Genomic DNA, 25260 nt, shown 5'->3' with positions numbered 1-25260 from the left:
ACGAAGGGTGGGTTTATTGTTAAATGGGTCGGATTTGACCTCCAGCCCAATTGCCTTAAACGGCCCAGCTTACAAGCCCTAGCAGACACGAGTCCTTTCTCACTTGCAGTTTTTCTCTCTGTCGCGACTTCTCTGACGCTCATACACTCTCTGCACAGTTAAAGCTCCGACTCTCAGCTGCTGTCTCTCTAATTTAAGCTTTTGTTGGTTATTTTTTAATTCATTTTGAACTCATTTGAAGTGGGCATTTTCCAAAATTTTGAATTTATTTGGACAGAAAAATAATTAAGTAAAAGAAAATGGGGTTACCAAATGCCTCAGAGGACTTGTCATCTGAGATGGAAGTAGACGCATTCCGGCGCCTTTTCCCTCTCCGTTACTTCGAGCGTCATCTTGCGGAATCCATTCGGCCCGATGCCAGGTCACTTTCTAGAGCTAGAAATACGACAATATCCATGGGTGCTGTTGCTTCCGCTGACGGGTCAGCGCTGGCAAAGATTGGTTCCACTGTGAGTGCAATCAATTAAAAAATGATGAATTGCTGTTGCTATGTTGCATTGTATGGGTGATGATTTATAGCCTTTTTTGGTTTCTTGTTTGTTCAGACAATGTTGGCTGCTATTAAAATGGAAGTTATGACTCCTTCACTGGAGTCGCCAGACGAGGGCTGCGTATGTTAGTGTCTTCAACTGCATATTTCCTTGCTTTTAATGAGTGTGTGTGCGTGTCTGGGTATTTGATTGTGTTGTTGTCTTAAAGGGTGTAACTGTGCAATTTTTTGTTATTTTCAGCTATTGATTTCCACATGCCTCCAATTTGTTCTCCACTTGTTAGGCCTGGTAGGCCAGCTGAGGCTGCACCAGTTGTAGCGAAGCAGTTATCTGACACTATTTCAAGGCATGTAAAATTTTGTCATAGCTGTTCGTTGCTGCTATAATTTACTACTACTAAAGTATCTTATGCTGGAGTTGTGGCTTTTCTTGTGCTAATAATTTTTATGAAATGTCAATTGTGCTAAGGTATTAATGCCCCTTTCTGTAAATTCTATTGCAAATTTTACTTGTCTTTATGCATGTTTTGAATCTTGTAAGTTCCATCTGTACATGTAGCTTGAAGGTGGTTTATTAGTGTCTCTAAGCGCTTCTATAAACTCATTGTGATTTACATCCCCGTTTGGATGAAACTGGTTTTGTTGTAAGCAATGGGGAAGCAGATAAATAGGCAAGCAAATAAATGAGCCAGAAAGCTCTTATTTTTTAATTATTCATGTAGTCACTGAAATGTTTATATGAAGGACTGAAGCAATGTTATCTGTTTCAGTAGCAATCCGTCATTTGCAAGCAACTGACTGTAAGTTCCTTCACTGGTTGTACTTTGGAAACACATAATGTCCTGGGAACTAACATAGATATTGAAATGTATATCTGAAGACTGAAACAATGTTATCCTGTCGAGTTAAATGAATGGCGTAGGAAGCACTCTATATGTTTTATCATGTATTTACTTTAATGCATATATGGACTGAAACAACAACATTTCTTTCGACAGCTCTCCATTGTTTATAAAAGGCTGATCAAATTGGTAGTAAAGGAGTGCAAGATCTCTTATACATGAAAATGAGTATTGAGTAATTGTGGAAAGCATTTCATGTTGGAATGAAAGTAGTAGTAGTACCAATAATTTTGCACCATTCAAGCCTGTCTGCTACATTTTAGGATTAAACTGTATTGGGCTTATAGTCTTAAAAGTTCTGTTCTATTTGGCCCTGTCTTATCTTTGCTGTGTGCATACATAATAATATACTTGTAATATAGTTTTGGGGCAGGTAACATTTTCTTTTTTGATGGTCAGTCATGTCAGCTAATTCTAGCTTCTTATCCCCTTGCTATTCATTTTCTTGTGGGTCTATAATTGTCAATAACAATTAGTTGCATGGATTGTTACAGTTCTGGCATGATTAATTTGAAGGAACTATCCTTGGTCGGTGGAAAAGCTGCCTGGATGGTGTATTTGGTAAGTTGTTTGTTTGTTATTTTCTGTGTATGTAAATTCCGGAAGCTTGCACATGATATTTGGCCTTTTATTTTAGGTCTGTGTTTGGAATTGTATTTCCAGAATTGCTTGGTTTTAAGCAGCAGTGAATACTAATGCCTATTTGCATTACTATCAGGCTGCTTTGTTTATAATTTCTTCTTTTGCAGGACATTTACTGCCTGGATGCTGATGGTGCTCTTTTTGATGCTGCATTACTTTCAGCAGTTGCTGCTTTCTCGAATTGTAAGATTCTCTCCCTTCTCCATCAATTTAGACTTTAGTAGTCTGGGCCCTCAGCTCTCAAATAAGTAGTTTCTTTTAGTCAGATTATTATCTATCGTCCACAATGGGAATTTTCTGTGTCATTATCTCCATCAAACTTATATTATTTGAAGCTCTGTATTGGAAATTTGATATATTATGCAAGGCCTATCCACTGACAAGTCTTGATCTAATATGTTCCGGTCCCTTGGTGAGCCATGCCAGTGGCAAATGGAGTTGTTTTCAATAGGTAGTAGATCTCAAAGTTTTCTATCTATGTCTGTGTAAGTAGATAGACTATTAATTGCATTTGTTCATTTTTTAAATTGGGGAAGTACTCAAATTTGTAAGTGCATTAATTATTAACAATCTTAAAAGCATTATTATTCAAACTTCTCTACCTTCCAGTGCAGATCCCCACAGTATCCTTGGATGATGGAAAAATAGTTATGCTGCCTGAGGAACAGAAGGAAGAAAATTTGGAAAAAGAGCCAGTCAATAAGGAGAAAAGGAAGCTCACCCTTGGTGGTATTCCATTCTCATTGACATGCATACTTCACAAGAATTACATCCTAGCAGATCCCACTTCAGAGGAAGAGTCAATTATGGAAACTCTTGTGACTGTGGTCTTAGATTCATCCAATCAACTTGTGTCTTTATACAAACCAGGTGGAGCAGTTCTCGCCTATACATCAGCTGTCCAGGTAGAGTTGCCCCATCAACTACATATGTTCATGACTCTTAAAAAGTTGAGTTTGTTGTAAGGGGTACTTACAAATGTGCTAATCTCATAAGCAGCATAATATGTTCAACTTATGATCTTAAAATTTGTTTTTCATTAAACATGATATTTGAAGCATAATTTATAAATGAATGTTTGATTTTAAAGGTAACTGTCCTTGAGGTCAAATTGAAATCTAGAACCTTAAGTAATATTAATAGTTTGGCTATTAAAACATTATGCCGGAAAAGAGTAGAAAAATTACAGCTCCATGTTTGAAGAAAATGATTTTACTTTTAAATATCTTGCTACGGGTAGTGTATCATGTGCTAATCTTTTTAATTCAGTTTCATTTGTGCTTGACTGCTTCTATCAGCCAATAAATGGAGAAATATTGGTGAAAAGTAGTGTACACTATATTTTAGATGAGCTTCCAGTGTGATGGGCATTAAATGCTTGTTGAGACATTTTGACGCATTGACTTATGAAATAGTTTTAAGATAAAAGCTGATGAGGTTGCTTCACTTGTGGTTGCAGGATTGCATTGCATTAACAAGACAAAGAGTGAAGGAACTTCACCAGATTTTAGAAGAAGCAATTTCTGGTATGGAAATCGACTAGTTTTGATGTTAATTCAAGGGGATTGTCTCTCAACCAGTACAACTTGTGGGTAGTTAATTTTGTCTTCAAATTAAATGTTTATTCTCTCTTGTTTCTCTTGTGACATTAGTTACCTTAGGATGAAATTTTTCTGTCATCAAATTTTGGTTTCACATGAAGCTAATTTTCCACAATTGATATTACATATGTTCTCAAGAGTGGATACAATGTGTCGTAGTAAGATTGGTTTTGTTGTTATTCTTCATAGCTTCTCATTGCTTTGTGGGCTTATAATCTTCAACAATTCCCAGTTTAATTAGTGTGTGTTAATTCATATGCTTTTGTTTGCTCTGAGCTTGGAATTATGTATAGCATGTATGTTGAATTAAAGACAATGCTATTAAGTTTGTGGGTGTTGCTTTAATTTGAATAATCATTGTTTATAACTCGTATGTTACCACATTGTCATTAAGCACTTGATGGTGGTGTAGTTAGATTGCTGAAGTATATAATTCAGGGAATTAGAATGCAAGAAGGTGGAAGGTCGTTAGATTGCTATCAAACGTGATCTGGAGTTTTATCGAGCTTCACCACACTAACAAAATTTTAAATCATGGATCTTGTCTTGAAGAAAACTGAAATTACCCCAAAGAGGATGATGCCAGTGTGACTTTCATACATTATGCAAATTTCACTATGATACCTTGATTCTGAAGAGGCTAGTGAGTGCAATGGTGTTTTAAAATTCAAACGACCTAAGAACAAATGTTTACATGTTCAATTCCTCAAACATAATTTATTTTCCAGAAATTGATATTGGTAGCAAAATGACAAGAGTCATATATTCTACCTACGATCCCCCTTCTAATCTGAGCTTTCTGTCGACGGAAAATGATGTTCAATGAATGGTTTGTGTGACATAATTTTATCATCGAAGGGTCAATGGAGGTTGAGGAGCTTTGCAAAGCCCATGGATTTGGTTAAAGCTTCATTTTCTACTGTGGATATTTCAGTGGGCGTTTTATGAGCTGCCTACCGTGAAAACAGATGAATGGATGGCAATTCACTTGGCGAAAAAATAGGATACCTGGACCTATTGCTGTCACAGAAAATTAACAAAATATCAAAACCCTTTTCACTGAGAGACACAAACTCAAAAAGAAGAATCTAAATACTTGGCAAAAAAGCACCGAAAAAAGTTCTCTCTCTTTTTTACATAACATAATCCAAAATCCACCTCATTTCCCTAATGGCACTTTTGGGAAATCCAACTCAACCAATCAGAATTCAGGGAACTCCATCAGTTGCAACTCTTCAGATAGATCAGTCACGAGTACATAAACCCATTTGCTACCCCTCTCTCTCTGTAATCCTCAAAACAAACTCAGCCTCAAATATGACCCCAATCATCATGACTCCTTGACTACCCGTTCTGCCACGTGTTCCTTCCTCCCACCACTAACGATATTAACCAACTGTTTCAATTCTCAAAAATCCCTCTCTCTTAAACTTTCTCCTCAACAGAAAATATAAAAACTCATAGCCACTAAGCTGTTAATGAAAAAAATAAGCAGCAGCAGCACTGAAACAGAAGCTGCAATATCTTTTTTGGTGTCCTCTTCTTCTTTCGACCTTCTTTATTTCTCTCTAAATTTAGAGACAGAGAGAAACAGAGGACTTCTGCTGAAACTTCTTGTAAATTTTTAGCAGCAATGGCCTCTTTAGTATCTTCAGCATTCACTTTAAAGCCAGACCAGCTCTCTTCACACTCTCAGAAGCACTATTTTCTCCATTCATTTCTGCCCAGAAAAGCCAACTACCAAATCCACTCAAAGTACCCCCTTAAAGTAAAATGTGCTGTAGTTGGCAATGGCCTCTTTACTCAAACTTCCCCAGAAGTTCGTCGAATTGTGCCTGAAAACAGAGATAATCTTCCCACGGTAAAGATTGTTTATGTAGTTCTTGAAGCTCAATACCAATCTGCTCTCTCAGCTGCAGTTCAGGCTTTAAACCAGCAAGTTAACTATGCTTCTTACGAGGTTGTTGGGTACTTGGTTGAGGAGCTTCGTGATGTTGATACATACAAAACTTTCTGTAAAGATCTTGAGAATGCAAATATATTTATAGGGTCTCTGATTTTTGTTGAGGAGCTCGCATTGAAGATCAAGGCTGCTGTGGAGAAAGAAAGGGATAGGCTTGATGCAGTGTTGGTCTTCCCTTCAATGCCTGAGGTAATGAGGCTTAACAAGTTGGGTTCTTTTAGTATGTCTCAGTTGGGTCAGTCAAAAAGTCCATTTTTCCAATTGTTCAAGAAAAAGAAGCAAGGTGCTGGTTTTGCTGACAGTATGTTGAAGTTAGTGAGGACATTGCCAAAGGTTTTGAAGTACTTACCTAGTGATAAGGCTCAAGATGCTAGACTTTATATATTGAGTTTACAGTTTTGGCTTGGGGGGTCTCCCGATAACTTGCAAAATTTCTTGAAAATGATTTCTGGTTCTTATGTACCTGCATTGAGAGGCCAAAAGATCGAGTATGCAGATCCAGTTTTGTTCTTGGATACTGGAATTTGGCATCCTTTGGCCCCTTGTATGTATGATGATGTGAAGGAGTATTTGAACTGGTATGGTACTAGAAAAGATACTAACGAGAAGCTCAAGGGGCCTGATGCACCGGTTATAGGGCTTATTTTGCAAAGGAGTCATATTGTAACTGGGGATGACAGTCACTATGTGGCTGTGATTATGGAGTTAGAGGCTAGAGGTGCTAAAGTGATACCGATTTTTGCCGGTGGACTTGATTTTGCAGGGCCAGTGGAGAGGTTCTTTGTTGATCCAGTAATGAAGAAACCAATGGTTAATTCGGCTATATCACTTACTGGTTTTGCTCTTGTTGGAGGTCCAGCACGGCAGGATCATCCCAGGGCAATTGAGGCTCTGAGGAAGCTTGATGTTCCTTACATCGTTGCACTCCCATTGGTGTTTCAAACAACTGAAGAGTGGTTGAATAGTACTTTGGGGCTGCATCCTATTCAGGTAGCTTTGCAAGTTGCTCTCCCGGAGCTGGATGGTGGCTTGGAGCCCATTGTTTTTGCTGGCCGGGATCCAAGAACTGGTAAGTGAAATCTGATATTTTACAGTATTTGCTTTTTTTTTTTTTCAATGCCATCATTTTATTTACCTTAGGATTCATTGAGGAGGCATGTGGATTTAAATCTTAGAGATATACTGTTAATTTATTCATTTGGAGGCAACATACATCCGAAAATTCCATCTAAGAGTGTCTGCATACTTCAAAGTATTCCCAAAGGCATTAAGCTCTGTGGTGTTGTTAACTGCATAAATTTTTTAAGAAATTCCTATGTTGCCATTCTTTAAAGTCTAATAAGTAACTTGATGGGATTGCAGGGAAAGCACATGCTCTTCACAAGAGGGTAGAGCAGCTCTGCACCAGGGCAATTAGATGGGGTGAACTGAAAAGAAAAACTAAGGTACTTGTTTTTATGCTACGTATCTTTATAACTTGTAAAGATTATTGGTATTTCAACTTTTTCCTACCTGAATTTCTAACATGTTTACAATATGCTTTGATGTACTAACAAATTTAGTTTTGTTAAATTTATCTTCCAACTTGTAGTGTTTGATAGACTATGCTGTTTTCCGCTTGGTGTATATATATCTACATATACATATATCTATATATATATAAAAATATAATAACTGTTAGTAGTTAAGATCTTACTTGAGATAGCACCTTTACCAATAATTACCTAATTTTATCTGCAATCTGTGAATTCCTGGGAATTTCCACTTTTAATCCAGTGACTGGTTTATGTTAAACTGATGATTGGAACTCAGATATCCCTAATGTTTTCATCTAAACTCCTAATTTAGATTATAATTAATGAGGAGATTTATTATCTTTGTGATTGTTTTCAGAACATATTCTGCCCCCTAACCACAAACCTCACTCCCCCATGAACAAATACACATGAAGCTAAACCCCCAGTGTTGGAGGTTTGAATGATCGACATTGACGACAATTCAATTGCCTCCTTTTTTTGGAATATATCAACAATAGCGTCTCTTCATGAGGATTCCTCTTTGAGTTTGCCTGTCTATATAGATGTGGTGACCTAAGTAGATGTAAAATATATTCTCCATGTAATTAAATCTCAAATGTTTCTTTTTATCTTGCTTTCTGTTATAAAGTGGACATAGTTGGACATGGTTTCTTTTTCATTTTCTGCATTTTAATGAGAAGTATGTGTACATGCAGGCAGAGAAGAAGTTAGCAATTACTGTCTTCAGTTTCCCTCCAGATAAAGGAAATATTGGAACAGCTGCTTACCTTAATGTCTTTTCCTCAATCTTCTCAGTCTTAAAAGATCTCCAAAGAGATGGTTACAATGTTGAAGGGCTTCCGGAGACTTCAGAAGCCTTGATCGAAGAAATTATTCACGATAAAGAGGCTCAATTCAGCAGTCCAAATCTAAACATAGCTTACAAAATGGGAGTTAGAGAATATCAAAGCCTAACTCCCTATGCCACAGCACTGGAGGAGAACTGGGGAAAACCTCCTGGGAATTTAAATTCTGATGGAGAGAACCTCTTAGTATATGGCAAACAGTATGGTAATGTTTTCATTGGAGTCCAGCCCACATTCGGTTATGAGGGTGATCCTATGCGACTTCTTTTCTCCAAATCAGCTAGTCCTCATCATGGATTTGCGGCTTATTACTCCTTTGTGGAGAAAATTTTCAAAGCTGATGCAGTTCTTCATTTTGGTACTCATGGTTCACTCGAATTCATGCCTGGAAAGCAGGTAGGAATGAGCGACGTGTGTTACCCTGACAGTCTAATTGGGAACATTCCCAACGTGTATTACTATGCTGCTAATAACCCATCAGAAGCTACTATAGCAAAGCGTCGGAGCTATGCCAATACCATTAGCTATTTGACGCCTCCTGCTGAAAATGCTGGGCTATATAAAGGCCTCAAGCAGTTAAGTGAACTCATCTCCTCGTACCAATCACTTAAGGACACAGGCCGTGGGCCACAAATTGTAAGCTCCATTATTAGTACTGCTAAACAATGCAATCTTGACAAAGATGTGGAACTTCCAGATGAGGGGGCAGAAATCTCAGCAAAAGAAAGAGATCTTGTGGTTGGGAAAGTATACTCCAAAATCATGGAAATTGAGTCCCGGCTCTTGCCTTGCGGGCTCCATGTCATTGGTGAGCCTCCATCTGCTTTGGAAGCCGTTGCAACACTGGTCAACATTGCTGCACTGGACCGTCCTGAAGATGAAATTGCATCACTCCCTTCTATACTAGCTGAGACTGTTGGAAGGGACATAGAGGACATCTATAGAGGGAGTGACAAGGGAATATTAAAGGATGTGGAGCTTCTTCGGCAAATAACTGAAGCATCACGTGGAGCCATTTCTGCTTTTGTGGGAAAAACAACCAATAAGAAGGGTCAAGTAGTTGATGTGGCCGATAAGCTAAGTTCTATCCTTGGATTTGGTATTAATGAGCCATGGATTCAATATTTGTCAAACACAAAATTTTACCGGGCAGATAGAGCCAAGCTAAGAACATTGTTTGAATTCGTTGGGGAATGTTTAAAGCTTGTTGTAGCTGACAATGAGTTGGGAAGTTTAAAACAAGCTCTTGAGGGCAAATATGTGGAGCCAGGTCCTGGTGGCGACCCTATCAGGAACCCAAAAGTTTTGCCAACGGGAAAGAATATTCATGCTCTGGATCCACAAGCTATTCCCACCACAGCAGCAATGCAGAGTGCAAAAGTTGTGGTGGATAGGTTGATTGAGAGGCAAAAGGTTGACAATGGAGGAAAGTATCCTGAGACAGTTGCACTTGTGTTGTGGGGAACTGATAATATTAAAACTTATGGTGAATCGCTTGCCCAGGTTTTGTGGATGATTGGGGTAAGGCCTGTATCTGACACATTTGGTAGAGTCAACCGAGTAGAGCCAGTTAGTCTTGAAGAGCTTGGAAGGCCCAGGATTGATGTTGTTGTTAATTGCTCTGGGGTTTTCAGAGACCTCTTCATAAATCAGGTACTTTTCACCGTGGCCATTTCTTGTCCTACCAAACTTCCAATATGCACTGTTTGCTATTTGGCTTGAAACATTTTGATTGCTTACATGCTCTCCCAATTTTTTACCTTTCAATTTTTTTTTTTTAACCTCATGGCACTGTGTCTTCTGGATATTCTTTTTCTGATAAATGATTATTTTTTTCACAGATGAATCTGCTTGACCGGGCAGTGAAGATGGTTGCTGAACTTGATGAACCAGAAGAACAGAATTATGTTAGGAAGCATGCACTAGAACAAGCTAAAGCCCTGGGTATCGATGTTCGTGAAGCAGCAACTCGGGTTTTCTCCAATGCCTCGGGATCCTACTCCTCCAACATAAACCTTGCTGTTGAGAATTCCTCATGGAATGACGAGAAACAGCTCCAGGACATGTATTTGAGCAGGAAGTCCTTTGCCTTTGATTGTGATGCCCCTGGCGCAGGCATGAGTGAGAAAAGAAAAGTTTTTGAGATGGCTCTAGGCACAGCAGACGCCACATTCCAAAACCTCGACTCCTCTGAAATCTCCCTCACTGATGTGAGCCACTACTTCGATTCCGACCCAACAAATTTGGTCCAGAGCTTCAGGAAGGATGGAAAGAAGCCTAATGCCTACATTGCTGATACTACCACAGCTAATGCTCAGGTAAACATTGTGAAGTTGTTATCATACTTGATGCAAAGTTACATTGAAGCCTTAAATTTCCAGACGATTTAATAGGTTTCAACATAGTCTCATAAAGCTAGATTAAGTTCTAGAGCCTTGGAAGCTTTTTGGCTAACAGTCTGAAATTGTTAATATGCAGGTGCGTACACTTGCTGAGACCGTGAGGCTTGATGCGCGAACCAAATTGTTGAACCCGAAATGGTATGAAGGAATGATGTCCAGTGGTTATGAGGGTGTTCGTGAAATTGAGAAGCGGCTTACTAACACTGTTGGGTGGAGTGCAACTTCGGGCCAAGTTGACAACTGGGTCTACGAAGAAGCTAACACTACCTTTATCCAAGATGAGGAAATGTTGAACAGGCTGATGAATACCAATCCAAATTCATTTAGGAAGTTGGTGCAGACATTCCTGGAGGCCAATGGCCGTGGATACTGGGAAACTTCGGAGGAAAACATTGAGAAGTTGAGGCAATTGTATTCGGAAGTTGAAGACAAGATTGAAGGGATTGACCGGTGAATTATAGTAGTAAACTGTTAAAATAGGTCCTAGTCTGCAAATATCAATTGACAGTGCTGATTTACATAAGCCTTTCTTTTCTCACATTCACTGTGAAATTATTGGATGCAAGTTCTAGGAACATTTGGGATGTGCATTTGTTCATAAGAATGAGGACGGAATTTAATCTTGTTTTTATAAACCTGTACCTTTTGCTGTTAATTCAGAACATCGGCTAAAATTTCAGGAATTCAAAATTTACATCACATCAGATGCTGCTACTGCCTTTGACTCAAATTAAAAAGCATCAATGTTTTAGCATCATACGCTACACTTTAATATATGACAATTTAAAGCAAAATATTGTCAATTGAACAATGAATTCCTGTAGATACAGTGAAAATCATTTGAAAGAGAAAATGGTGAAGTATAAAAGCCCTCTGCTGCCATAAAAATTTCAGAGATTTTAGTCAATGCTGTTATCCAACTCTAAATTTTGCTATGCAACTTTTTTTTAATAGAACTTTTTGTTAGAAGGCCAAACAGACAAGTTCAAGTTCTACTACAGTCGATTTCAACTTAAATTTAAAACTAAGATTGCCAGTAACCTTGTAATCAAACGATTGCCAGTAACCTTGTAATCAAACGATTGCCAGTAACCTTTTTTTTTTTTCTTTTCTCATTTTCATGAACATATGAGTTCTCCATTTTTGTTGGAGGGATTCTCCCATCAATCAATGAATCATACAATCTACAAAAGAAGTTACAAAGAAGGAACCCACCTCCTCTTCATTTAAAAAAAAAATAAAGGAAAAATAAAAAAATAAAGGATTTTGTATTGAAGTTACAAAGTGGTACATGTATCTTTCTCCTCTCGATTTGGTACTCTACAACGTATCAAAGGTGTTCTTACCTTCAAAATAATTCCATTAGGAGAGGGTCGCCTTCTGCCATTATTCTTATCAGCTTTATGAAATCCTGTTCACTTGACACATTCCATGGGTGAACGGCAGGCGCTTCGGCAGAATAAAAGGTTGAAGAATTAGTAGGCGGTTTCCTCTTATAGACCATCGTGCTAAACACTGAATCAAAATTATGTGGCGAATCCATAGATACAAAGAACATTGGTATGGCAACCTTGTAATGCAATTGCACATTGCCAACCAGATTAACAAGATCAACAAAGTCAGCCGCCAAGTGCTGAGGAATATAGAATAACTCAGAACTACATATAATGAGGCTCTGGTCACTTCTGATAGCTTCCTTATAGTTGACTTGAAAGTGAACCGGCATTGTGCTAACAACTTCTTTTACCATCTCTGCTTGTTTCGAATACCAATCTGATTTTCCATTGGGTGATACAGTAGACCAAGATTTCGATACCTACAATTTCATTAATTTGCCAGAGAATGAGAGAACGGTTATCTAATAACACTATTGGATCCCCTTAAGTTACATGTATTGTAACTTACAACCACACAGCCCACACACTATTCATGTGTGCGGTTGTAAGTTACAATACATGTAACTTGGTTTGCCATAACTATTTAAAATAATTTTGATCAATCATTAGCATTAAATATCGTGGCAGAACAAGGATTTGAACAACCAGTTTTCCCCAAATATTGATATTATATGTTTATCATTGTAATAGTTAGCACAGATGGCTTCCTGTCAGATAAGTGCAAGAGAAAAGAAGCTATAAAGCTACAACCGTGAAACAGTGATGTCAGAGCAAAAAACAGAAGGAAAGAGAATACTTAATAAATTAAGGCCTAGTATTAAAACAATAAAAGAATGTGGGGAACAAAAATCAAGAGGATAGTTGCAGATATAATACCTTATCTGTAATCCAGAGCTTATTCTTATCTGCCTGCAGCAGATTCCAATAGTTAAGGATGGTATCATCCTGAAGGAATAAAAAGCCTTCTGCACTTGTATATCGACTGAAGATCTTGGGCAAATGCCTGGAACAATGAATCACATCATGATTAGAATATGACTGACGGTTTGTGTCACCTAACTCCAGTCAAAAAGGATATTATGTAGCCATATTTGAAGAAAAAAAAAAAGAGCATTTATGATTTAACCATTGACCATTTTCCCTGTTTACCAGTAAGATATGCCAAGATTTTGACAAAGAAACCACCAAAAGGTTTCTTTTAAGGAACCTTAATTTGAAAGAAATTAGAACCCAAGTCAATACAAAATAACCAGACAGTTGAACTAATACATGTATGGGCGTCCATAATATTTATCGAGTCAAAAGAGTAGCATTAGGTACTTAAAGCTTAGCCACTCCCTCAATCATCATATTCAGGAAAATGAATGTCACAAGTAAAAAATTTAAGTACAAGATCCCAATCCAAATCAGGATTCAGTTGACATGCACAGTAATTGAAAGAAATGAAATTGTTTCATTAATTTTGGAGACTCATATTGGAAGTTAACCTTCAACTACAAAAGTAAAGCACTGAAGTATGCTTAGCTCTACACTTTGGTTAAGAGATTTCCACATAACTAATCTTTCTAACTGTTACAATTTCTATCATGTTTTGACAAACAAAACAAGTTCAATCACAGTGAAAACAAATGGTTAATTGTGTAAATTCAATCACGAGCATACATGAACATGTTCCTCATCTAGATTTCAAGATGTTGGTATACCAGACAGCCCATATTACACATTTTTGCTACCTTCAATCATTAATTAACATTGACATCCTCGTGAAAATCTTGATTGTTCATTTTAAAAAAATGGAGCCCATATATCTATACCTTATTGTGACAAACTTCAACAGTTAAACGACAATAATAGAATAACAAACACAATATTCCATTCATGCTTCATATTCTATGGACCATGTCACTAAGATTTTGGCATCACCACCAATCTATGTGCTCTGCCATTTATTATCCTGCTTCCAGCCATAGCATGGCTCAAGCCAACTAATACTGCACTTATAATGCCATAGAGACACTCCTTGGGACAACCTTCCAGGTGATATACTGCACTTATAATGCCATAAAGACACTACTTGGGACAACCTTCCAGGTGATATACTGCACTTATAATGCCATAAAGGCACTACTTGGGACAACCTACCTGGTGATAGACATCACTTTTGATCAGGATAGGCCCCCATCGCTCCAACCGCCCTTTGTGGCCACCAAGCCAACTCAGTAGGAAAACTAGAAGTGATGCAGATGCTGAGTGAAAGCCCCAAAAAGAATAAGAGTTTAAAGCAAAATTTCAACACTTTTCAAGCAGCCACAAGAACTATGCTGTTGGTGTTAAACTTATATGCTGTAGTATATTATATAAATTTTATTTTTCTACTAAAATCTTAGGCTATAAGTCTGTTAGACAAGGTTCTGCGGCCAAGTAGGGAAAAGTTTCGCAATGAGGGAGCTCTATGCATGGGGATCGTTTACAACAAAAATTATTGCAAATATCAATTCGCAGTTATGTAACTTGTCTGTGAAAGAAAAATCACTCTTTCACAGGCTGACATTGAAACGTTCATTTAATTTGTCCATGGACCTGGTTCAACAGTTCTAGAGCTGCAACGAACATTCAAACCCTAGATGAAATCTACTCTAAACTTTCGTTCGGCACGTCATCAGGAACACGAATTTACAATGACGGTTCAATCTTCCTAATGACAAAAGAAACTCAAAAATTTTTTGAAGTCCAAGAGCCAATGCAAGGCCATCAGAGAAAATAAGAAAGAAACATATAACCGTAAGTAAATTATACATACCTGTACACTTGCTCTAGCTGGCCTGCTTCAACAGCAAGATCTTCATTCTTCTGTTCTGACAAAATAATTACAGTTTTGAAGATCCTTCCATAAAGCAGTCTCCATTCCAAAGCAGTACGCTCCACAGGCCCACTGCAGAACATAATGAGCACAACATTCCCAAAATTCTTCCTCCACCGAATCAAATTCCCAATCTCATAACTCACAGTTCCAGTTTCCTCAACCCCCAGATGAACAGATGGCAACTTACGAGGGACAAACTCCTTCCTGTCCCCATGACCAATACTTGCCCTAGGCCGATCCAGTTCCAGTGACATAAGCCTTGGCTGCTGGTAACCAACAGCAATTAAGTCCTGAAGCCAAGCAGCAGTAAACTTCACATCCCTCTCAGTCCAAAATCCTTCCTCTGCCATAGAGTGGCTCAATTCTAAAACCTTCTCAAAAAATCTATGTTTGTTTGATCTCCATGAAACCAAGAACTTAATCAACCGACCTACATTTACATGAAGATCTTTCTCCTCGGAAAACGGGTATGCCTCAATTTTATCATATCTATGAACTGTAGGTGGATAAACAACAACATAACCACCAATCTCCCACAAAAGCCTCTGTCCCCAAAAACCCCTCAACACATCTGACGCCATTGTACTAACTGAAACTGGAAGCATCAGTGCCCAAAATGCCGAAGACTGGTAAATTGTATTAAACGAATTCACAGGCACCATCATACCTTGAGGCAAGGCAACTTTTGGCACACGGTCATCAAACCGAATATCAAAAGCTTCCAAACTGGGTTTTCTAGTAAAATAAAAAACAGAATCAACATCCGGTAACCCATTCGAAATCCCTTGTTGAATAAACTGCTTTCCCCCAAAAACCTCGGTATAGAACTCCTCATGACTAATCTCACCCACATTTTCCAACGGCAATCCCCTAGGCCAAACAGACCGTTGCCCAAAATGCACATAAGGGTTAACAATAGTCCTATTAGGATTCTCATGACTATATTGCAATATAGTTTCTTGCCTAGCTCCTTCACCTACTAACTCTACATCAAAATGTTTCCCCAAATCATCACCAATAACATCACCTCTATCATCAGCATCAAAGATCTTTTTAGCACCATGTTGTATAGCAAACAAGTACCCACAAGATTTTCTAACATAAGAATCATAAGGCAAGAAATCCAGCACACGAAAACCCAAATTGGCTTGCATATCTAAAGACAAAAAAATCGAACCTTTCAAGTTCCAATTTTTGGGAGTCCTCGAATTCCCAATTGCAAGCACTTGCCATCCCTTGATCTTGACCAACTTTTTCAACGAATCAGTCGGGTATCTGTCAACAGAAACGACAATCCATTTCTCTGATCCAAACCTACTGTACACAGAGGATTTATCAGCAATGGGCTGGATTGAATTCCAGTTGATAACAGGCAACGGGATGGCATTTGGGGAGTGTTCTTGAGACTTAGATTGAATGAGACTGGCAGTGTCAGTGAAATTACGAAGGAAGGAGAGAGCAGCAATGGTGGCAATCAAGAGAAGGACAGTGACGATTTTGAACAAATTGTCACGTACCCATGTGGAGAAATCAAGGGATTTCGAATCAGAGAAGCGATGGGATGAAGTTCTGATCTGGGATTTTGGAGACTTAGGGAGTGTGCGGTCTTGGACCAACATTGATGATGATGACGCTTCAAATTCAATGGCAGAAAACAAAGAAAGACAAAAACAGACATGCACTACAGCAAGAAAGATTGACTGAATCTTGGGTTACTGTGTCTGGTCTCAAATGAAACACAAGTGGAAAGTCTTGCTGCAGTTTCAGCTTTGGTTTGTGTTTGAAGTTTTGAATGTAAAAAAAGAACCGAGCATGTGGTTGCCGACAAGAATGGCCTGAGGTTTCTTAAGCTTCAATGTAATGTTACAACCGCTGCTAATTTGGTGGGGTGGGAGGTCGCTGGGTCACTGTCAGTCCTTTTGCTTCTTTTCTTTCTTTTTGTTATTTGTTGAGTTTTTTCCATTTCTACTTTTCTTAATATATAAATTTTCATTTTTTTTAATATGCAAAATATATAGAACATTTTATGAGTTTATAAATAAAAATTATATTATGGGATAATAGTTAATGAGTTCCTGGTGCTTTGGAGTTCTTTAAATTAAGGGCCCAGTTTGTCCATTTGTTTCAGTTAGGTCCTTATTAAAAATTAATTTTAATATTGATTTTCTTAATTATAACTAATACTAATGATATTTCATAGTTATAAATATATTAGAATTAATCCAAAATATTTTTTAGTGTGGCATGGCTAAAACTACCTTTTTCTATAAGTAATCACTACTTTTGCATTAAGGAAAATACTCCTACTTTTAGAAAAAAATTAAGTATCTATAGTTGTGAGGACTCGAACTCACTCGCTTATGATAAATCTTCATATTAATTACGAAAATATCCTCTAAATTTTAACTTAACTATTCAAAATTCAATGTTATTCGGATATTTCGTTTATTTGAGTTGGGGTTAGGGGTCAATTTGATACAAATTCAAAATTATCCTCATTTGCGAAGGTGATAAAAGTTAGGGATTTAGTTTGGATGTCACTAGCCACAAATATTAAACGCATGCATCTAACTCAAAATTTGAGGCATTATCATTATATTGACATGTGTCACCATCCCCCAACCTCTCCAATGAAAAATTGACATGCATCTTGTGTGCTTCTTATCAAAATCCTGAAAATTAATCACAAAAGTTATATTTTTATTATAAAAAGAAGAAAGAAACTCCATAAGTGAAGAAAAAAAAAAGACTTACATTAATAGTTTGGATAATCTAGATTTCAAGTTGTCTATATTAGCTTGATATTTTTTATAAATATCAAGATTTCAAGTTGTCTATAGTAGCTTGATATCTTCTAAAAAAAACTCCATCAACATATATTTTTATTTTACGTTAATTAATAAATAGAAAATCCATTTTAGGATTAATTAAAACATTATTTATTGTTGCCAAAGAAGGAAGTATTTAGCGATAAGAAAAAAGTGTCTCAAATATATGTTTAAAAAAAATAATCATGGTTGGTTGGACTGATTGAATTTTTCTTTTCTTTTTCTTTTTTAAGAACTAAAAGACAATTGGATTGAATTGATTGAGTAATAATAATATATATTTATTTGGCAAATGGCAGGTAGGCTTTCTTCTGGTGCAGATTGATTAGAGAGAATATATAACAATTTTAAGCTCGTCAGATTCGGAACCTGCTTATCTGTCGTGTGGCGATCACTTCCGTATCTTATTTTTCTAGAAAAATCTGGACCATTGGATTTACCATTAGGCAGTAGAGAAATGTTGATCTTGATTCCTGATCAGGATCGAAGTTTGATTCTATCTAACATGATATCAGATTGCGAAGCAAGCTAGTTGCGAGTAACTTGTTCTATTTTGATGGAAGAAACACAAGTTCTAATAAAAAATTCTAAGTGTACATTTTTTTTAATTTTTTTTTATTGTGATCAATATAACTAGTCAAATCTATTTTTAAACATTTTTTTATAAATATTTTGTTAACAATGATATGAAAATATTCGAACCCCTCCTCATAGTAAAGTGAATTACTATCCAACGATCCAACTAATGTCTTCAAATTGTAAATTGCAAATCGTGTGTTTGCTCCATTACAGAGTTTCTTCAATTTAAAATAGAGAATCGTTTGTGTTCTAGATTAATCGTGGGTGGTCTATATCCAAATCTAAAAATTGACTAACTTGAGTTCTATTAAATTCTTAACCCTAACAAGAAAAATAAAAGATTAAAAATGACTAATTTGGTTTCTATTAATTTGAGTAACGATTAATAGTTATCATTCAATAGTCACTTATATTATCAAAATCTTGGGTCGAAAATATTAGGATAGGTGATAAATGGAATTAAGTTGTAGATAAGATAGCCATTTAAAAAAAAAGAAAAAGAAAAAAAGTTGTAGATTAAGATAGAAATGGATTTGGAGAGAGGTTGGAATCCTGGGTAATCCGGTACACGTTGGTGTGTTAAATTCTCGTTCACTTCACGTTGACCGAGGCATTATTGGAAGAAACAAGCAAGCTTATTTTCTTCTCTCATTTTTAACCTTTGTCTAAATTTATTGATGTGAGGCCTTTGAGATGGTAAAGTGTTAAATCTGAGAAGATTACCCACACACCCATAATCCTATTACTCTTATTTTATCACATGCAGAGACGTCAATGTTCGATTCGCACGGAAAAACATTTGCGAGGATTGTGAGGGTTGATGCAATATAATTTAGATGCAAAGTGTTTACAAGTGCGATGCTTCGTAAGTGTACTTGAATCATTATAAACTCACGTTATTTTCATAGTGATTATTTCATTTGCACGTGAATATAATCATATGTGGAGAATTTTTTTCCCTAAATTATGGTCTTATTTAGTATTGAGATGTTATATCTTTTAAATTATAATTAATATTAGCAAAAAACTGCAATTATAAAATAAAAGTTAATATTATGTCCTGAATATAATTGTTAAATAATAATTTTGACAAAATTAGTGAAGATATACAGATTTTTTTTATTATATAAGTATAAAATTATATCAACTTAGCTTTTAAGTTATACAGCATCTACTGTTTACCAAATACTTTAGTGTTGTAACTTTTAAGTTATAACTGTCTAACATTTAACCTCAATCTCAAACGAGACTTATAAAGATCAAGGATTTCCTCATAAAAATTATTACGTCTTGTGATTGCTTATTTAATATATATTTTCGTCATTTATCTTTATTAATTAAACATGCACATATTATTTTCTTTTATTTTCTGCTTGGTAACCCGTAAATACTAATCCAGTACTACTAATTTCAGACAGAAAAATTTGAACTCTAGGCTGCAGTTTGACTCAAAATGATGGTCACTGGCTTCGCACCATTTAACCGGTATACATTTCTACAAACTGAACAAGGCTATTGATTATTACTATTATTATTTTAATTTGTTTATAAATTACTATTTTAATTTTCACTTTTTATTGGGTTGTTTAACGGATTGGTGAAGCTGGTGGTTGTTGATGCACTCACAAGGTACAATATTATTTTATAATTTCAAATTCGTATTTTAAAACGCAGGTACATTATGTATATACATAATTATTGATTTTCGTATGAGGGTGTTTTGAAATATTGCTAAAAGACCAAACTTTAATAAACTATTTTTGATCTTTTTTTTTTCCTAAAGTTTGGGTGATATGCGCATTTTAAATTCATGTGGAACAAAAGTTAATGTATGTATAAAAATTCTTTTATTTTTCTGAGCAAAATAGGCAAGCGAAAAAGTTTTGGCAAATGAGTTGCAACTGAATTCAAAACCAATACAATGCGAGCATAGGAAAGAGGTCAGTGTTTAGGATTTGAATTTAGTATTAAGCTGAATTTTATGGTAAGCTCTTTTATAGTACTGTGATTGATAAGCTCAGCCCCGGATTTGCTTTTGCTTTTACTTCAAGTGAAAGAGAGAGGAAACCTTTTGTTTTTTTCTTTGGTTTTCAACTATGTTACCTATACAGAGAGTCAAGATACCTGCCATAAGTGATGGTGTTAAAAAGATTAAGCAACGCACACAAACTTACTGTCTTCTAGACCATCCAGTGATGACTCTAGTCTTTTGGTTACGTTAGCTTTAGTTGAAAGAAGGGCCAATTTAACAAAGACTAGATTTGATGGCTCACTATGTTTAATGTAATGCTAATTCTCAGGGAATCTAATGTTATAACTTATAAGATGATCTCCTATGATGAATAACAGTAACACATTACTGTGATTGAGAAAATTCAGTTACAATAAACTCTTCATTTACTCATTGCGGAGATTGAATAGCAAACAGAGAATAGAATGAAGCAGAGAAATCTCATTGCCAATAAAATTGACCCTCTTTAATGTTATATGGCACAGGTGTGGAGGAAGAACAAGTTACTTGCAGTTTTTATTGTAAAATATACAGGTATGACCATGATCATTACAGTTAGGTTTTGATGATTTCGGATGCTTTTTTAAAAAAAAAATTGTGACATCTTTGATTTAAGGTAGTTTTGTTGAAAAAAATATATATATAAAAATTAAGAGGGATGAGTTAATTGACGATTACAATCATTACAGCAATACTGATGAGTGATACATCACTTGAAATTTACTTGTCAGTTGCTGAAATGATGGAAAAAAACAATAAACGATAACAGTAATAATGTTCCCTTGCTGAAATTCAATTTTGACTTTCGACTCTTGGCTTTTATGGAAAGTAAAAGGACTTGTACATTATACTCATACAAAAACTACTTCAATTTTTTTGCTTTATTTAACTTTTTGGTTGTTGAAAATAACCTTAATTATCAAATATTTGGAGAAAGACAGAGGGTGCTTGCAGAAGTGGCAATATATATATATAAAAAAAGGAGAAGTTGAAGAGAAAGGGTGCTTGCAGAAGTGGGTGTCAAAGATAAATCGGTCCATAAGAATTATTGCGGTTATTTTTTGGCAATATAAAAATTTTTTAGCAAATAAAAATTAATTTTTTTCCGATTTACTAAAAAATTAATTAAAAACTTCTGCGATGGCATTTTTTATGGGTGCATATACCCTCCCTTTAAAAGAAAAAATAATAATTAATACTTAATATAGTATTAAATACAAAAATATCAATATTTGACTACTCAAACTTATATCAATAGGTCCTTAAAATTTGAAATTGAAGATACAAGAGGAAATATATATAAACTTAATTCTCATCGGAAAGGATCCTCTTATAATCTTATATATTTGAGTTTTGAAAGATTTTTAGAAAAAAATGTACTTTTATTAGTGTACAATCAATATTTACTTATTTATTATATATTTATTTACTAACTATCAATCATGTTAATATATTTAGTCAGAAAAATCATATCAAGAGAAAATCATGACCCCACGCACAGATAAATACGTTAATTTCTATACTATTCACTTACCTGTGTAATCAATTCTCTAAAATGCAAGTTTGTGGCTACAGAAAACTCTCCAAAGAAAGAAGATAATAACAATTGAGCATTGATAGCAAAACTAATGCATCATTTTCTTCTTGACTTGATGAGATGACGCCATGATGTAAAAACAAGTACCTAAATTGACCGGCACTGAGTGATGTGAATACTACCAGCCGGTTCATCTCTTCCAGTCTCGCTTAGTTACAATCACAAACACCACGAGATTGACATTTGCATTATATATATCTTCAGCAAGCGAAACACCTTGCATTACCAAATTAACCGGTAACAAACAAAGCAATCTTTCATGGAGAGAAATTTTAGTCTCAGTATGATCACTGTGTCATTAACCCACTTCCTGCTTCTTTGCTTGGTTGTTGCAGCAGCAGCAGCAGCAAGCAACAATATTACCACAGACCAACAAGCTCTTCTTGCCCTGAAAGATCATATAACTTATGATCCAACCAACCTTTTTGCCCATAATTGGACCTCGAATACCTCTGTTTGTACCTGGATTGGCATCGCTTGTGATGTCAATAGCCATAGAGTCACAGCCTTGGATATTTCTCAATTCAATCTACAAGGCACCATCCCTCCTCAACTTGGAAACCTCTCTTCACTCACAACGCTTAATCTTAGTCATAACAAGCTTTCTGGAAGCGTTCCCTCCTCCATCTACACCATGCATACGCTAAAATTTCTTGACTTCACTGATAACCAGCTCTCTGGTTCAGTGTCTTCCTTCGTCTTCAACATGTCTTCAATATTAGACATTCGTTTGACCAATAACAGACTTTCTGGTGAGCTTCCGAAAAATATTTGCAACTATCTTCCTCATTTGAAAGCCCTTTTTTTGGACAAAAACATGTTTCATAGCAAAATTCCTTCTGCTTTATCAAAGTGCAAACAACTGCAACAATTAAATTTGCAGTTCAATAATTTATCCGGTGCAATACCAAAAGAAATCGGCAACTTGACTAGGCTCAAAGGGATATATCTCGGCGCCAACAAACTCCACGGTATGTTCATAATACTATGTAAATATTTTAATTTCTCACTTGTTATCTTTCTTGACTACTTTAGACAAGATCTTTTAACTGAGATTTTTTGCATCTATGTTAATTTACCAGGTGAGATACCCCACGAAATCGCTAATCTTCGAAATCTAGAGGTTTTAGTGCTTGGAATGAACAACCTAGTTGGTGTGTTACCAGCTCCAATCTTCAACATGTCAACACTGAAGGTGATTATCCTCATGAATAACTCTCTCTCCGGAAGTCTTCCATCAAGAATAGACCTTTCACTTCCAACTGTTGAGTTTCTTGAGTTGTCACATAATAGATTTTCTGGAACCATTCCTAGTTCCATCACCAATGCTTCTAAGCTCACCGTTCTAGCGTTGGGAGATAACAAATTTTCGGGCTTCATTCCAAACACAATTGGTAATTTAAGAAACCTTGAGAGGCTCAGCTTGCCTAATAATTACTTGAAATCTTCAACCTCAAAATTGAGCTTTCTTTCCTCTTTGGCAAATTGCAAGAAATTAAGAGACATAGTCTTAATAGGCAATCCACTTGACGGCTTCCTTCCAAGTTCAATAGGAAATCTTTCTAAGTCTTTGGAAACACTTGTCATCGCCAATTGCAGTATTAGTGGCAACATTCCTCAAGCAATTAGCAATTTAAGCAACTTGTTGACCTTAGTATTAGAAGGAAATAAATTAACTAGACCAATTCCAATTACATTTGGCCGACTGCAGAAACTCCAAGGCTTATATCTTGCATTCAATAAGTTGGTAGGTTCATTCCCAGATGAGCTTTGCCATCTAGCAAGGCTGGATCAATTGGTCTTATTTGGCAATAAGCTTTCAGGATCTATACCTTCATGCCTAAGTAATCTCACTTCTCTAAGATCTCTCTACTTAGGGTCCAATAGGTTTACTTCTGTTATTCCCTCAACTTTCTGGAGCCTAAAATACATCTTGTTCTTTGACTTTTCATCAAATTTCTTGGTTGGTACTCTTTCTTTCGACGTAGGTAATTTGAAGGTGCTTCAAGGAATAAATTTATCAGAAAATAACTTATCGGGTGATATGCCAGCCACAATTGGAGGACTGAAAGATCTTCAATTTATGGACCTAGCATATAATAGATTGGAAGGCCCAATTCCTGAATCATTTGGTGACTTGACAAGTTTGGAGGTTTTGAATTTATCAAAAAATAAAATCTCTGGGTCTATTCCAACATCCATGGAGAAACTCATTTACCTTCTAGAGTTAAATCTCTCTTTCAATAAACTTGAAGGTGAGATTCCTAGTGGAGGAATTTTTACCAACTTCACAGCTGAGTCATTTATGGGAAATGAGTTATTGTGTGGTTTACCAAATCTTCAAGTCCAACCATGCAAACTTAGCAAGCCTAGGACAGAACATAAATCAAGGAAAAAGATACTTCTCATTGTGATTGTTTTGCCATTGAGTATTGTTTAGGAGAAATACGTCGACGAGACCAGGCATGGTGAGCGGATATCTGATGGCAGAGTTCTGCGAACCGGTATGTCCCGTAAAAGCCTGGTGCGCGGGGGAACAGGAACAGAAATATCCTGCTCACCCACGAGCACGTCATCCACGAGGCCAATTTCCTGTAAGAGGCATAAGGCCATTCCGGCTAGAGGTCGAGAGGCGAGGAGACCCGGTCGACGGCAGTCGGCAAGACGGGCTCCCCAGCCCGAGAATCTAGGTACGACAGCCACGCTTTTCCCAGAACCGTGGCGTAACACGCAAGATCTCACAGAACCACGACAGCCACGCTTTCCCCAGAACCGTGGCGTAACACGCAAGATCTCACAGAACCACGACAGCCACGCTTTCCCCAGAACCGTGGCGTAACACGCAAGATTCCGCGTTTGCCCATAACGCAGCAGTCAGAGTCCCATACTGTCTGGGAAAAAGCGAAAGACTGGGATTCAGGGGAAGCCTATAAAAAGGTAGCCAACGAAGGTAAAAGGGTTAGCATTTTTGAGATTAAAAAAGAAATTCAAAAGAAGAGAAAACCACGAAAAAGCCATAAGATCTGTGGCGAGCGTTCCCGGAACCTTCATATCTGACTTGAGCGTCGGAGGGTTTGCGCCGGGAAAACAACCGGCGTACTCTGACTTGTCTGTGTGCGCAGGAACCTCTGGAGAAGAAGCCTCACGAGAAGACCTTCTGGTCGTGAAGAAGTTGATCGGGCAGAAATCCTGGTCGTAGAACGAGGAGAACCGGAATCCCGCATCAACAATTCCAACCCCAGTGGTTCGAGTGACAGTTGATAACACAAACGTTGGTGACAGAATCTGGTCGGTCCAAGGGCGAGCAGATTTCCGCATCAACATTTTGGCGCCGTCTGTGGGGAACAGAACAAAAAGCTTCTGTTGATAGCAAGGAGAGGGGTGAAGCAAGTGAAAAGCGATGGAGACAGGAGGAAGTAGTGCACAAGGGGGTGATAGGAGGCTTAACGATTCCGTGACGCTGAGGGAGATAGTCAGTGAGGCACGGGAAAAAGTCATGTTCGACCGGATGGAACGGATGGAAAAGCAGATGGAAACCTTGA

General features: G+C 36.9%; 4 protein-coding genes across 4 annotated transcripts; 3 read left to right on the top strand and 1 right to left on the bottom strand.

Moving 5' to 3' along the window:
• Positions 1 to 65: 65 nt before the first annotated feature.
• LOC102615861 (uncharacterized) lies at positions 66 to 3879 on the top strand. The gene is made up of 8 exons (XM_006489924.4): positions 66 to 157; positions 278 to 509; positions 606 to 675; positions 792 to 897; positions 1947 to 2013; positions 2202 to 2277; positions 2704 to 2999; positions 3554 to 3879. Exons 2-8 carry the CDS (start codon positions 300 to 302, stop codon positions 3635 to 3637), a joined length of 909 nt encoding a protein of 302 aa, XP_006489987.2. The 5' UTR covers positions 66 to 157; positions 278 to 299; the 3' UTR covers positions 3638 to 3879.
• A 1131-nt stretch (positions 3880 to 5010) lies between these two features.
• On the top strand, positions 5011 to 11078 carry LOC102616348 (magnesium-chelatase subunit ChlH, chloroplastic). Its single transcript, XM_006489925.4, has 5 exons — positions 5011 to 6727; positions 7021 to 7103; positions 7892 to 9694; positions 9883 to 10359; positions 10520 to 11078. The coding sequence occupies exons 1-5, from the start codon at positions 5329 to 5331 to the stop codon at positions 10895 to 10897; spliced, it is 4140 nt and encodes a 1379-aa protein (XP_006489988.2). The 5' UTR covers positions 5011 to 5328; the 3' UTR covers positions 10898 to 11078.
• Positions 11079 to 11511: 433 nt separating this feature from the next.
• LOC102616637 (probable glycosyltransferase STELLO2) lies at positions 11512 to 16682 on the bottom strand. The gene is made up of 3 exons (XM_006489926.4): positions 14641 to 16682; positions 12717 to 12843; positions 11512 to 12259 (listed from the first exon to the last, which is right to left on the bottom strand). The coding sequence occupies exons 1-3, from the start codon at positions 16320 to 16322 to the stop codon at positions 11792 to 11794; spliced, it is 2277 nt and encodes a 758-aa protein (XP_006489989.2). The 5' UTR covers positions 16323 to 16682; the 3' UTR covers positions 11512 to 11791.
• A 5295-nt stretch (positions 16683 to 21977) lies between these two features.
• On the top strand, positions 21978 to 24158 carry LOC107178529 (LRR receptor-like serine/threonine-protein kinase FLS2). Its single transcript, XM_052433923.1, has 2 exons — positions 21978 to 22689; positions 22801 to 24158. Exons 1-2 carry the CDS (start codon positions 21978 to 21980, stop codon positions 24156 to 24158), a joined length of 2070 nt encoding a protein of 689 aa, XP_052289883.1.
• Positions 24159 to 25260: the final 1102 nt, after the last annotated feature.

Source organism: Citrus sinensis, chromosome 9 (assembly GCF_022201045.2).
Source record: "Citrus sinensis cultivar Valencia sweet orange chromosome 9, DVS_A1.0, whole genome shotgun sequence".
Classification (NCBI taxonomy): Eukaryota; Viridiplantae; Streptophyta; class Magnoliopsida; order Sapindales; family Rutaceae; genus Citrus; species Citrus sinensis.
Note: the sequence above shows the minus strand (reverse complement) of the source record. Positions and strands in the feature narration are given on the sequence as shown.